General features: G+C 65.3%; 1 protein-coding gene across 1 annotated transcript; it reads right to left on the reverse strand.

The window, feature by feature from the left end:
* Positions 1-6661: 6661 nt before the first annotated feature.
* GTSF1 (gametocyte specific factor 1) lies at positions 6662-10849 on the reverse strand. The gene is made up of 5 exons (XM_059491146.1): positions 10680-10849; positions 9979-10105; positions 9065-9196; positions 7905-7986; positions 6662-6953 (listed from the first exon to the last, which is right to left on the reverse strand). The coding sequence occupies exons 1-5, from the start codon at positions 10770-10772 to the stop codon at positions 6662-6664; spliced, it is 726 nt and encodes a 241-aa protein (XP_059347129.1). The 5' UTR covers positions 10773-10849.
* Between the last annotated feature and the right edge of the window lie 1179 nt (positions 10850-12028).

Consider the following 12028-nt stretch of genomic DNA (forward strand, 5'->3'; position numbering starts at 1 on the left):
GGCCGCCCCGCCCCGCCGTGACTCACCGGGGAGGAGCCTGAGCCCCGCCGGGCACCGGCACCGGCACCGGGGACACCGGGGGGAGCGGGACGCGATGGGGATAAGGGACAGGAGGGACCGGGGCACCCCGAGGGGAGCGGGGCGGAGCGGGGACAGCCCGGGGACAGAGGGGACAGCGGGCACGGGGACACCCCGGGGACACCCCGGAGACACCGGGACACGCCGAGGACAAGGGACAGAGGGGACAGCGGGCACGGGGACACCCCGGGGACACCGGGACAACCTGGAGACACCGGGACAGAAAGGGCAGGGACACCCCGGGGACACCGGGACACTCCAAGGACACCGGGACACCCTGGGACAGCCCGGGGCCGTGGGGACATCAGGGATGGGGACACCTGAAGGACACCCGAGGGACATCAGGGACACCCTGAGGGCAACGGGACAGTGGGGATGGGGACACCCGAAGGGCACAGGGACGCCTTGGGACAGCGGGACACCGGAATGTGAGGGACATGAGGGACACTGGGTCACAGGGATGTGAGGGACAGGGACACTGGGACATGAGGGACACTGGGACACTGGGACACCTTGGGACACTGGGATGTGAGGGACAGGGACATGAGGGACACTGGGACACTGGGACACTGGGACACCGGGGTACGGGGACACGGGGGTTTCTGGGACATTCTGGGGACACTGGAACACAGGACACCGTGTGGGGACACGAGCGGGACAGGCACAGGGGACACGGGGGGACACTGCAGGGCAGGACACGGGGGACAGGAGCGGGCCAGGCCAGGGGGTGGCAGGGCCGGGGACACCGAGGGAGGAAGGGGACAGGGCGGGGGACATGGGGCGAGGAAGGGGACACCGAGGGAGAAGGGGACACGGAGGGAGGAAGGGGACACCGAGGGAGGAAAGGGACACGGAGGGAGGAAGGGGACACCGAGGGAGAAGGGGACACGGAGGGAGAAGGGGACACCGAGGGAGGAAGGGGACACGGAGGGAGAAGGGGACACCGAGGGAGAAAGGGACACGGAGGGAGAAGGGGACACCGAGGGAGAAGGGGACACGGAGGGAGAAGGGGACACCGAGGGAGAAGGGGACACGGAGGGAGAAGGGGACACCGAGGGAGAAGGGGACACGGAGGGAGAAGGGGACACCGAGGGAGGAAGGGGACACCGCGGGGGACGGGGGGGGGGGCCGGATCCCGGCGCCGCTTCCTGGAAGGGAAGAGCGGAAACGGGGCCGGGGCCGGGGCCGTTCCCACGGAGGGGTGGGACCCCCCCGGGGGGACACGGGAGGGGGGGCAGGACCCCCATGGAGGGGGGCGGACACAGGACCCCCGGGGGGGGACACGGCGCTGGCACCTCCGTGGGGGCACATGAGGGGACAGTGGGACCCCCCCCCAGAGGGGACACGCGGGGACACGCGGGGACACCCCCGGCCCCGTGCGGGGCGCGTGGCCGCGTGTGCAAGGGGGGGGGGGGCGGGGGCGTGCGCGGGGGTGGGAGTGTGCAAGGGGGCGGGGGGCGTGCGCAGGGGGCGCGCAGGGGCCGGGGTCGGGGGCCTCGCCCGGCAGCCGCCGCATTCCAGCGCCGCTGAGGCAACGGCGGCCGCGCAGCTGGGCCGGGCCCGGGGGGCTCCGGGGGGCTCGGGGGGACACCTGGGGACACCCCCGGGGACACCCCCGGGGACCCCCCAGGGCAGCGCCGGCCGTGCCCGGGGTGGGGGTGGTGGCACGGGGGGCGGGTTTGTCCCCGCTGTCCCCGCTGTCCCCTGTGCCCGCCGTGCCCCTCTGGGGACAATGGGGACGTTTCCGTGCCCGGGGGGAAGTGGCGGGCGGGAGGGGGAACAATGCCCTGGCGCCGGGGCCTTTCCTGCCCCGCACCGGGCCCGGGCACACGCGGGCGGTGGCACCGAGATCGCGGGTGGTGACACTGGGACCGCGTGTGGTGACACTGGGACCGTGTGAACACGCGTGTGGTGACACCGTGAGCGTGTGTGGTGACACTGGGACCGTGTGAACACGCGTGTGGTGACACCGTGAGCGTGTGTGGTGACACGGTGACTGTGTGAACACGCGTGTGGTGACACGGTGACCGTGTGAACACGGGTGTGGTGACACGGTGGCCCTGTGCTTGGTGACACGGTGACCGTGGGCAGGCGCGTGTCCTGGCTCTGTCCCCCTGTCCCCAAGTCCCTCACACCCACATCCCTCTGTCCCCACATCCCCAAATTCCCAAACCCCCAAATTCCCAATTTCCTAAACCCTCAAATCCCCACACCCCCAAGCTCCCACACCCCCGTGTCCCCAAACCCCCAAATTCCCGAATCCCCAAATTTCTGAATCCCCAAATTCCCAAATCCCTGAATCCCCATTGTCCCCCCACCCCAGGGCCCCATCCCAGGGACATCCCCCAGACCCCCCCTCCACCCCCGGGGCTGTCCCCAGTGTCCCCCAGCCCCATTTTAGGGGTTACACCCCCAGCCCCCTCCCGGGGGTGTCCCCATTGTCCCCCAGCCCCATTTTAGGGGTTACACCCCCAGCCCCCTCCATCCGGGGTTGTCCCCAGTGCCCCCTCCCCTCTGTGGGCCCCCCCCGCCCCCGTCCCGGTCCCGACGCGCCCCTGAGTCACCGGGGGGGGCCCGGGGGGGCCGGGCCTGACTCACGGGCGCCTCAGCCCCGTTTACAGCCCCGTATATAGCCCGGGACAGGGCCCCGTACATAGCCCGGGACACGGCCCCGTTTATAGCCCGTACACGGCCCGGCCGGCGGCGGGGCCACGTCACCCCCCGCGCCCCCCCGGGCCCCCCCCCCGGGGCGCCGTGACCCCCCCCCGAGCGGCCGGAGCCGCGGTGTCCCCCCGGTGTCCCCTCGGTGTCCCCCCGGTGTCCCCGCTCTGTCCCCCCGGTGTCCCCGGGGGGCGCGGGGGGGTCGGGGCTGGCCCGGAGCCCGGGCGGGCGCGGGGGGGGCGCGGGGGGGCCCCGGCATCGGCGCTTCCCAAAAAGGCGCTGGAGAAGCCGGGGGGCGGGAGCGGGGCCAGCCCGGGGGGGGGGACACGGGGGGGACACGGGGGGGACAGGAGGGGACACGGGGGGCGGGAGCGGGGCCAGCCCGGGGGGGGACACACCGAGGGGGGACGCGGGGGGGACATGAGGGGACACGGGGGGGGACATGAGGGGACACGGGGGGCGGGAGCGGGGCCAGCCCGGGGGGGGGGGACACACCGAGGGGGGACGCGGGGGGGGACATGAGGGGACACGGGGGGGGCAGGAGGGTACTCACAGTGAGTGTGAGTGTGGCTGGACGCTCTGGGGACACGTGGGGACATGGCTGTCCCCGTGTCCCCATAACCCCATGTCCCTGTGTCCCCATGTCCCCAAATCCCTGTGTCCCCATAACCCAAAATCCCCGTGTCACCGTGTCCCCACGTCTGTGTCACCGTGCCCCCATAACCCCATGTCCCCGTGTCACCATGTCCCCAAATCCCCGTGTCCCCATAACCCCAAATCCCTGTGTCCTCATATTGCCGTGACCCCGTATCACCATGTCCTTGTGTCCCCATGCCCCCAAATCCCTGTGTCCCCATGTCCCCATATCCTTGTGTCCTTGTGTCCCCAAATCCCCATGTCCCTGTGTCCCCATAACCCAAAATCCTTGTGTCCCCACAACCTCAAATTCCCGTGTCACCGTGTGCCCATGCCCTTGTGTCCCCATGTCCCCAAATCCCCCTGTCCCCATGTCCCCAAATTCCTGTGTCCCCACAACCCCAAATTCCCATGTCCCCATGTCCCCAAATTCCTGTGTCCCCAAATCCCCGTGTCCCTGTGTCTCCATATCCTTGTGTCACCATGTCCCCAAATTCCTGTGTCCCCACAACCCCAAATTCCCATGTCCCCATGTCCCCAAATTCCTGTGTCCCCATGTCCCCAAATCCCCCTGTCCCCACAACCCCAAATCCCCGTGTCCCCATGTCCCCAAATCCCCATGTCCCCATGTCCCCAAATTCCTGTGTCCCCACAACCCCAAATTCCCGTGTCCCCATGTCCCCAAATCCCTGTGTCACCATGTCCCCAAATCCCCTTGTCCCCATGTCCCCAAATTCCTGTGTCCCCACAACCCCAAATCCCCGTGTCACCATGTCCCCAAATCCCCGTGTCACCATGTCCCCAAATCCCCCTGTCCCCATAACCCCAAATTCCTGTGTCACCGTGTCATCCCTGTGTCCCCAGATCCTCATTTGGGGTCACCCCCGTGATCCAATGGGGCATTTTGGGGCCAAATCCGGGATTTTCCTGCTGAGGCAGCAGGAGGGGATTTAGGGGCGCTCCCCCCTCACTGTTTTGGGGTGAAATGTTGACTTTTGGGGTGTTCCCTGTTTTCCCCACAAATTTCTGCCTCAGGCCTCTTTTTGGGGGGGTTCCAGCAGCCCCAAAATCCGTGAGAATCCACCAAAACCCCCTCGTGTGAACCCAAAACCCCCAGAAATCCCCCCAAAACCCCTCGGGGGATTTGGGGACAGCAAAGGTGACAACGAGGGGGAGGAGGTGACAGAAATTTGGGATGGCCCCGGAACATTCCAGAACCTCCCTGCCCAGGGAATTCCCGGCCCGGGGGACGGAGAGAGGGAAAAACAAAAATCGCCATCCAAAAATGGGTGGAAAAGCGGGAGCCGCCTGTTTGTTCCCGATTTTCCAACCCCCGCCCGGATCCGCCCCGGCAGGAAAAACTCCCGGGCCAGGCCCGGGACACGCAGGGAGAGGCGGCAGAGCTGGGAAAAAACAGGGAAAAATAGGGGAAATAGGGAAAATTGGAAAAAGCTGGAAGAAATTGGAAAAAATGGGAAGAAATTGGAAGAAGCTAGGAAAAAGTTAGGAAAAGTTAGGAAAAAGTTGGGAAAAAAATAGGAAAAATAATAGGAACAAAATAGGGAGGGAAAAAAGGGAAAAATAGGGGAGGAAAGGGAAAAAATAGGAAGAAAAAGGAAAAATAATAGGAAAATATAGGGGAAAAAAGGGGGGGGGAAAAGGAAAAAAGAGGAAAGAAAATAGGAAAAAATAGGGGAAAATAGGGGGAAAATAGGAATAAAAAAAAGGGAAAATATAGGGAAATAGGGAAAAATTGGGGAAAAAAGGGAAAATTCCCGCCTGGATCTGGGTGGGATTTTTGGGGGTCCCACTCGGGGTTTAGGGTGGGATTTGGGATGGGGTGAGCGGGTAAATCCCGCTGGGAGGGTCCTGGTGGAGCTGAGGGGGGCAGAAAATCCCCCCAGAAAAGGATTTCCAGGGGATTTTGGGGGAAATTCAGCGGGATCGGGCAGGGAAGGGGCCGGGCCCGCTGCAGATGTTGGGATCGGGGCGGGGGTGGCGATCCCGATCCCGATCCCGATCCCGCCCCGCAGCTGCGATCCCGGAATTTCCACAATTCCAGAACATTCCAGACACCCCCCCCCCCCAGCCGGACCCAGCGGGGCGAACCCCTTGGGAAGGATAGAAAGGGACGAAAAGGGATAAAAATGAGAATTTCCCCCCCCCCCCCCCGCCCAAAAGGCGGGAGCGGGAGCGGGGGGTGGCGGCGGCGGAGGCGGCGGTGACACAGAAATTCCCATTTCCACTTTTTCCGCCCCAAATCCGGCGGCTCCGAGCGGAGGCAGCTCCGGCCGCGGGGGGAGGGAAAGGAGGAGGAATTTGGGGAGGGGGGGGGCGGGGGATGGGTGGGGATCTCCCCCCCCATCCTGGGGGTCCCGGGGGGGGGGTCCCGGGGGTGGGGACGCTCTGGGACAATTTTTGGGAAGGATTTGAGGATTTCCAGGTGTGGGGGGGGGTCGAGGTGGGGACCCCCCCTTTGTCGTCCCCCCCGCCCCCCCCCCCAGGGCGGGTCCCCTGTCCCGTTAACCCGGGCACAAAGGGGGGGGGGGGGACTTTGCGCAAGATGCCCCAAAATTGCCCCCCCCGAGCCCAAAATCGCGGCCGGGAGCGGCGGATCGGGGGCAAAGGGAACGGGGGCAGGGGACGGGAGGGGACAGCGGGGACAGGGACACGGGACAGGACAGGGGGTGACAGGGACACGTTGAGGGAGTGGGGACAGGACGGGGGGTGACAGGGACATGGGGGGAGCGACAGGGACACAGAGAAGGGGGGGGTGACAGGGACAAATCAAGGGGGTGGGAACAGGACAGGGGGTGACAGGGGGACACCGGGAGGGTGACAGGGACACGTCCAGGGGAGTGGCAGGGGGACACCAGAGGGTGACAGGGACACGGGTGGGTGGCAGGGACACGGGGGGGGAACAGGACAGGGGGACACCGGGGTGTGACAGGGACACATCGAGGGCGTGGGGACAGGCCGAGGGGGGACAGGGACACTGTGGAGGGTGACAGGGACACGTCCAGGGGAGGGACAGAGGGACACCAGAAGGTGACAGGGACATGGGGAGGGTGGCAGGGACACATCGAGGAGGGTGGCAGGGTGACAGGGACACCAGGGATGCGACACGCCCAGCCCGCGGTGACCAGCACGAGGGAAGGGGCAGTCGAGGTGACACCCCCGGTCCCCGCATTGTGCCCGCATTGTCCCCGCACGGGGGGTGGCGCTGTCGCAGCGTCCCCGCTGTCCCCACGCGCGGTGTCCCCGCAGCTCCCGCTCTATTTTTTATTTATTTCCGGAGATATTTGACAGCCGGGGGGGCCCCCCCGGGCCCCGCGACCCCCCGGTTTCCCCCCGCCGTCCCCGGCCGGGACCGCCCCTGCCCCGAGCGGGGTCCCGCTGTCCCCAGGCGCGGTCCCGCTGTCCCCAGGCGCTGTCCGGCTGTCCCCAGGCGCTGTCCGGCTGTCCCCAGGCGCGGTGCCGCTGTCGCCGGCCGCGGCTTCCTCAGCGCCAGCCCCTCCGGGGGCGCGGCGGGGTCGGGGCTGGGGGACACGGGGGGCGGGGGGGTCATTTGGGGTGGCCTGAGGGGGGGGACAGCACAGTGTGGCACTCGGGGACATTCACACACCCGAGTTTGGCACTTGGGGACACAGCTGTGACACTCAGGGACATTCACACACCTGAGTGTGGCACTTGGGGACACACAGACACACCTGAGTGTGGCACTTGGGGACATTCACACACCTGAGTGTGACACTTGGGGACACACAGACACACCTGAGTGTGGCACTTGGGGACATTCACACACCCGAGTGTGGCACTTGGGGACACAGCTGTGACACTCAGGGACATTCACACACCTGAGTGTGACACTTGGGGACACACAGACACACCTGAGTGTGGCACTTGGGGACATTCACACACCCCAGTGTGGCACTTGGGGACAGTCACACACCTGGATGTGACACCTGGGGACACACGGACACAGCCGAGTGGGGCACATGGGGACACATGGACACAGCTGTGACTCTCGGGGACATTCACACACCCGAGTGTGGCACCTGGGGACACACAGACACACCCCTGAGTGTGGCACTTGGGGACACACAGACACACCCCTGAGTGTGGCACTTGGGGACACTCCCACCCCTGAGTGTGGCACTTCGGCACATACAGACACAGCTGTGACACTTGAGGACATTCACACACCTGAGTGTGGCACTTGGGGACACACAGCTGTGACACTCGGGGACATTCATACACCTGAATGTGACATCTGGGGACTCTCCCACCCCCGAGTGTGGCACTTGGGGACACTCCCACCCCCTAGGTGTGGCACTTGGGGACTCACAGACACAGCTGTGACACTCGGGGACATTGACACACCTGAACGTGACACCTGGGGACACCCCCACACCTGAGTTTGGCACCTGGGGACATTCACACACCCCTGGGCGTGGGTGGCACTTGGGGACACTCCCAGGTCCCTGAGTGTCCCCATCGCTGGTGCCAGCGCTGTCCCCAGGCCGTACCTGTGGCAGGGGACGGGCAGGTCCCCCTTGGTGACCTGGAGGATGAACGGGGGCGGCTCCTCCAGCTCCAGCTCGCTCAGCTCTGCACGGGGACACCGGGGGGACAACGTGGGGACAGGACGGGGACAGGATGGGGACACCGTGGGGACACCATGGAGACACCGTGGGGACAGGATGGGGATAGGGATGGGGACACCGTGGGGACAGGATGGGGACACCGTGGGGACACCATGGAGACACCGTGGGGACAGCATGGGGACAAAATGGGGGACACCATGGAGACACAATGGGGACAGGATGGGGATAGGGATGGGGACACGGCGAGGACAGGATGGGAACAAAATGGGGACACGGCGGGGACACCGTGGGGACAGGATGGGGACATGGCAGGGACATGGTGGGGACACAGTGGGGACAAAGTCGGGACAGGACGGGGACATGGCAGGGACAAAATGGGAACATGGCGGGGACACCATGGGGACAGGGAACATGGGGACACGGTGGGGACAGGGATGGGGACAGGGTGGGGACATGGTGGGGACAGTGTGGGGACACCGTGGGGATGAAATGGGGACATGGTGGGGACATGGTGGGACCCGGTGGGGACACAATGGGGACAAAATGGGGACACGGTGGGGACACCAGGGGGAGACCATGGGGACAAGATGGAGTCATGATGGGGACACCATGGGGACACTATGGGGACAGGATGGGGACACCATGGGGATACTATGGGGACACTATGGGGACAGGATGGGGACAGGATGGGGACACTATGGCGACACTATGGGGACAGGATGGGGACAAAGTGGGGACACCATGGGGACAAAATAGGGACAGGGATGGGGACGGGACGGGGACACGGTGGGGACACGGTGGGGACAGGGTGGGGAAAAAATGGGGACATGGTGGGGACATGGCAGGGACAAAATGGGGACAGGGTGGGGACACCAGGGGGACACAATGGGGACAAAATGGGGACACGGTGGGGACACAACAGAGACACCATGGGGAGACCATGGAGGCATGATGGGGACACCAAGGGGGACATCATGGGGGACACGACAGGGACACAGTGGGGACACCATGGGGACACGGTGCCAGCCTGTGGGGACACAATGGGGACACCGGGGGCTCTGGGGACACGGCGGGACCCTCACCTGCGTCCCAGTCCTCCTGGCACGGGGGGGGCTGCCAGGTGTGGGCAGTCTTGGCCATGTCCTCCTCGGGGTCTGCGGGGACACAGGGGACAGCGGTGAGGGGACACAGCTGGGACACACCTGGGGACACACCTGGGGGGACACAGGGGACAGCGGTGAGGGGACACAGCTGGGACACACCTGGGGACACACCTGGGGGGACACAGGGGACAGCGGTGAGGGGACACAGCTGGGGACACATTTGGGGAGACACACCTGGGGACACACCTGCGGGCACACCTGAGGGCACACCTGAGAGCATACCTGGGCGCACCTAGGGGGACCCGGAGACACACTTGGGGACACACCTGGGCACACCTAGGGACATCTGGGTGCACATCTGGGTGCACACCTGGGGGTACCTGGGGGCGGCACCTGGGGGGCCACACCTGAGGGCACACCTGGGGGCACCTAGGGACACCTGGGCACATGTGGGGGCACACTTGGGGGTACCTGGGCACACCTGGGGGTACCTGGGCACACGCCTGGGCACACCTGAGGGCACACCTGGGGGCACCTAGGGACACCTGGGCACACGTGGGGGCACACTTGGGGGTACCTGGGCACACCTGGGGGTACCTGGGCACACGCCTGGGCACACCTGAGGGCACACCTGGGGGCACCTAGGGACACCTGGGCACACGTGGGGGCACACTTGGGGGTACCTGGGCACACCTGGGGGTACCTGGGCACACGCCTGGGCACACCTGAGGGCACACCTGGGGGCACCTAGGGACACCTGGGCACATGTGGGGGCACACTTGGGGGTACCTGGGCACACCCGGGGGTACCTGGGCACACGCCTGGGCACACCTGGGGGTACCTGGGCACACCTGGGGGTACCTGGGGGGCACACCCGGGGGTCCCGGCCGTACCTGGCGGCAGCTCCAGCGGCAGTTTGTCGGGGCACGAGGCCACGTGGGCGCGCAGGAGCGCGCGCGGGACGCGGTGGCGCGCGTTGAAGGGACACGTGGCCAAGGTGCGCGACACCTGCGGGTTGTTCTGGGGACAGCGACACGGGGGGCGGGGCTAAGGGGGGGGCGGGGACACCGAGCCCCGCCCTGCGCCCCAAACCTGAGCCCCCGCCGAGGACCCGCCCAGACCCCGGCCACAATTCCTGCAGAGCCCAGACCCCAATTCCTGCAGACCCCAGACCCTCAAAGACCCCAGACCCTCCCAGACCCCGACCCCAATTCCTGCAGATCCTGACCCCAATTCCCGTAGACCCCAGACCCCAATTCCCGCAGACCCCAGACCCCAAACCTCTGCAGACCCAGACCCAAATTTCCGCGGACCCAACACTCCAATTGCCACAGACCCCAGACCCTCCCAGACCCCGGCCCCAATTCCCGCAGAGCCCAGACCCTCCCAGACTCCAATTCCTGCAGACCCCAGACCCCAAACCCCTGCAGACCCCAGACCCTCACGACCTCCCTTTGGCATCTCCCGGACCCCCAAACCGACCCCTCACAGGTGCCGAGCCCCGGCAGGTTTTGGACCCCCGGCCCCGTTCCCGCTGTCCCCCCGGGCTGTCCCCCTGTCCCCCTGTCCCCCTGTCCGTCCGTCCGGCGCTCACCTGCTGGCAGCGCACCAGGTGATAGGGCAGGCGGGACTCGCGCACCTGGTGGCTCCGGTCGTACGGGCACTGCACCACCGCGTCGGGGTCCATGCGCGCCCGAGCGGCCCGACGGTACCGGGCTCGGTACCGGTTATGGCCCACCGGGCACCGTTCGGTACCGCCGGGCACCGTTCGGTACCGGTTATGTCCCACCGGGCACGGTTCTGTCCCGGTTCGGTCTCACCGGCCACAGTTTGGTCCCAGCGGTCCCGGTTCGGTCCCGGTTCGGTCCCACCACTCCTGGTTTGGTCCCGGTTCGGTCCCGGTTCGGATCTAGTTCGGTGCCACCACTCCTGGTTTGGTCCCGGTTCGGTCCCGGTTCGGATCTAGTTCGGTCCCACCACTCCCGGTTCGGTCCCGGTTCGGTCCCGGTCCGGTCCCAGCACGGTTGGCTCCGTCCCGGTCCGCTCTCACCAGTCCCGGTCCGCTCCCACCAGTGCCGGTTCCGTCCCGGTCCGCTCCCACCAGTGCCGGTTTTGCTTTACGGCAGCGCCGCCGTTACCGCGGCAACGGGCGCCGCTCCCGGGTCCTCCGAGCCGCTGGGGGCGCTGCGGCGCCGCCTGGAACGCGCGAAAAACAAAATTGGGAATTTCTCGCGTTTTGGTTGATATTTTCTGCCCCAGATGTGCAGGGTGTCTCTGCTTGCGGCTGGAGAACGAGTCTGGACTCTTCACTTTTCGGTCTTGGGTTGTTTATTAATTCTTATCTATAAAATTTCCTTTCTGCCCAGCCAAGGTCAGCTCAGCGGGGCAGCCGCAGGAACACTGACTGCCCCCGAGGCGGTGCTGTCCTTTTATACCAAAAACTACGTGCACATTATTTACACTTAATCCCCTATACCCATCACCCATGTCAGACAGTGAACTTTTATTCTAAACCAATCCCAAAGTGCCAACGTCACTGCAGAAAATGGAGACCAAGAAGAAGAAGAAAGAAGGACAGGACACCCCCAAATTCCTCCATCTTGTCCCCAAAACCCTCACACCAAAAATCCGAAAATCTGCATTTTCACCCTCTGATAATTTTATTTTTACACCGTTCAAACCTGTGTGACTTTTTGGATAAATGAGACCCGTTTGGGGATAAAAGGGACACAAAAAGGGGCACAAATGGGAGTGAATTTGGGTTCCATGGGCCCAAATTTGTTCCATATAGGGCCGTGACCCCCATATAGGGCCCAGACCCAGATTTAGGGCCCAGACCCCAATATAGGGCCCTGATTGGGGTAAAATGGGCCCTGATTGGGGTCCCCTGATTGGTCATAAATGAGACCCAAAGAGGGGCACAAATGGGAGTGAATTTGGGTT

This window comes from Ammospiza nelsoni, chromosome 32 (genome assembly GCF_027579445.1).
Source record: "Ammospiza nelsoni isolate bAmmNel1 chromosome 32, bAmmNel1.pri, whole genome shotgun sequence".
NCBI classification, from domain to species: Eukaryota; Metazoa; Chordata; class Aves; order Passeriformes; family Passerellidae; genus Ammospiza; species Ammospiza nelsoni.

Bases quoted from the DNA above. Each gene is read 5' to 3' on its own strand.
- GTSF1 (XM_059491146.1), bottom strand. From the start codon at position 10,772: ATGGACCCCGACGCGGTGGTGCAGTGCCCGTACGACCGGAGCCACCAG. The intron at 10,106-10,679 runs GTGAGCGCCGGA...CGCTGTCCCCAG, and splicing joins ACCTGGTGCGCTGCCAGCAG to AACAACCCGCAGGTGTCGCG. The intron at 9,197-9,978 runs GTACGGCCGGGA...GTGTCCCCCCAG, and splicing joins GCCGCTGGAGCTGCCGCCAG to GTGTGTCCCCAGGTGTGTCC.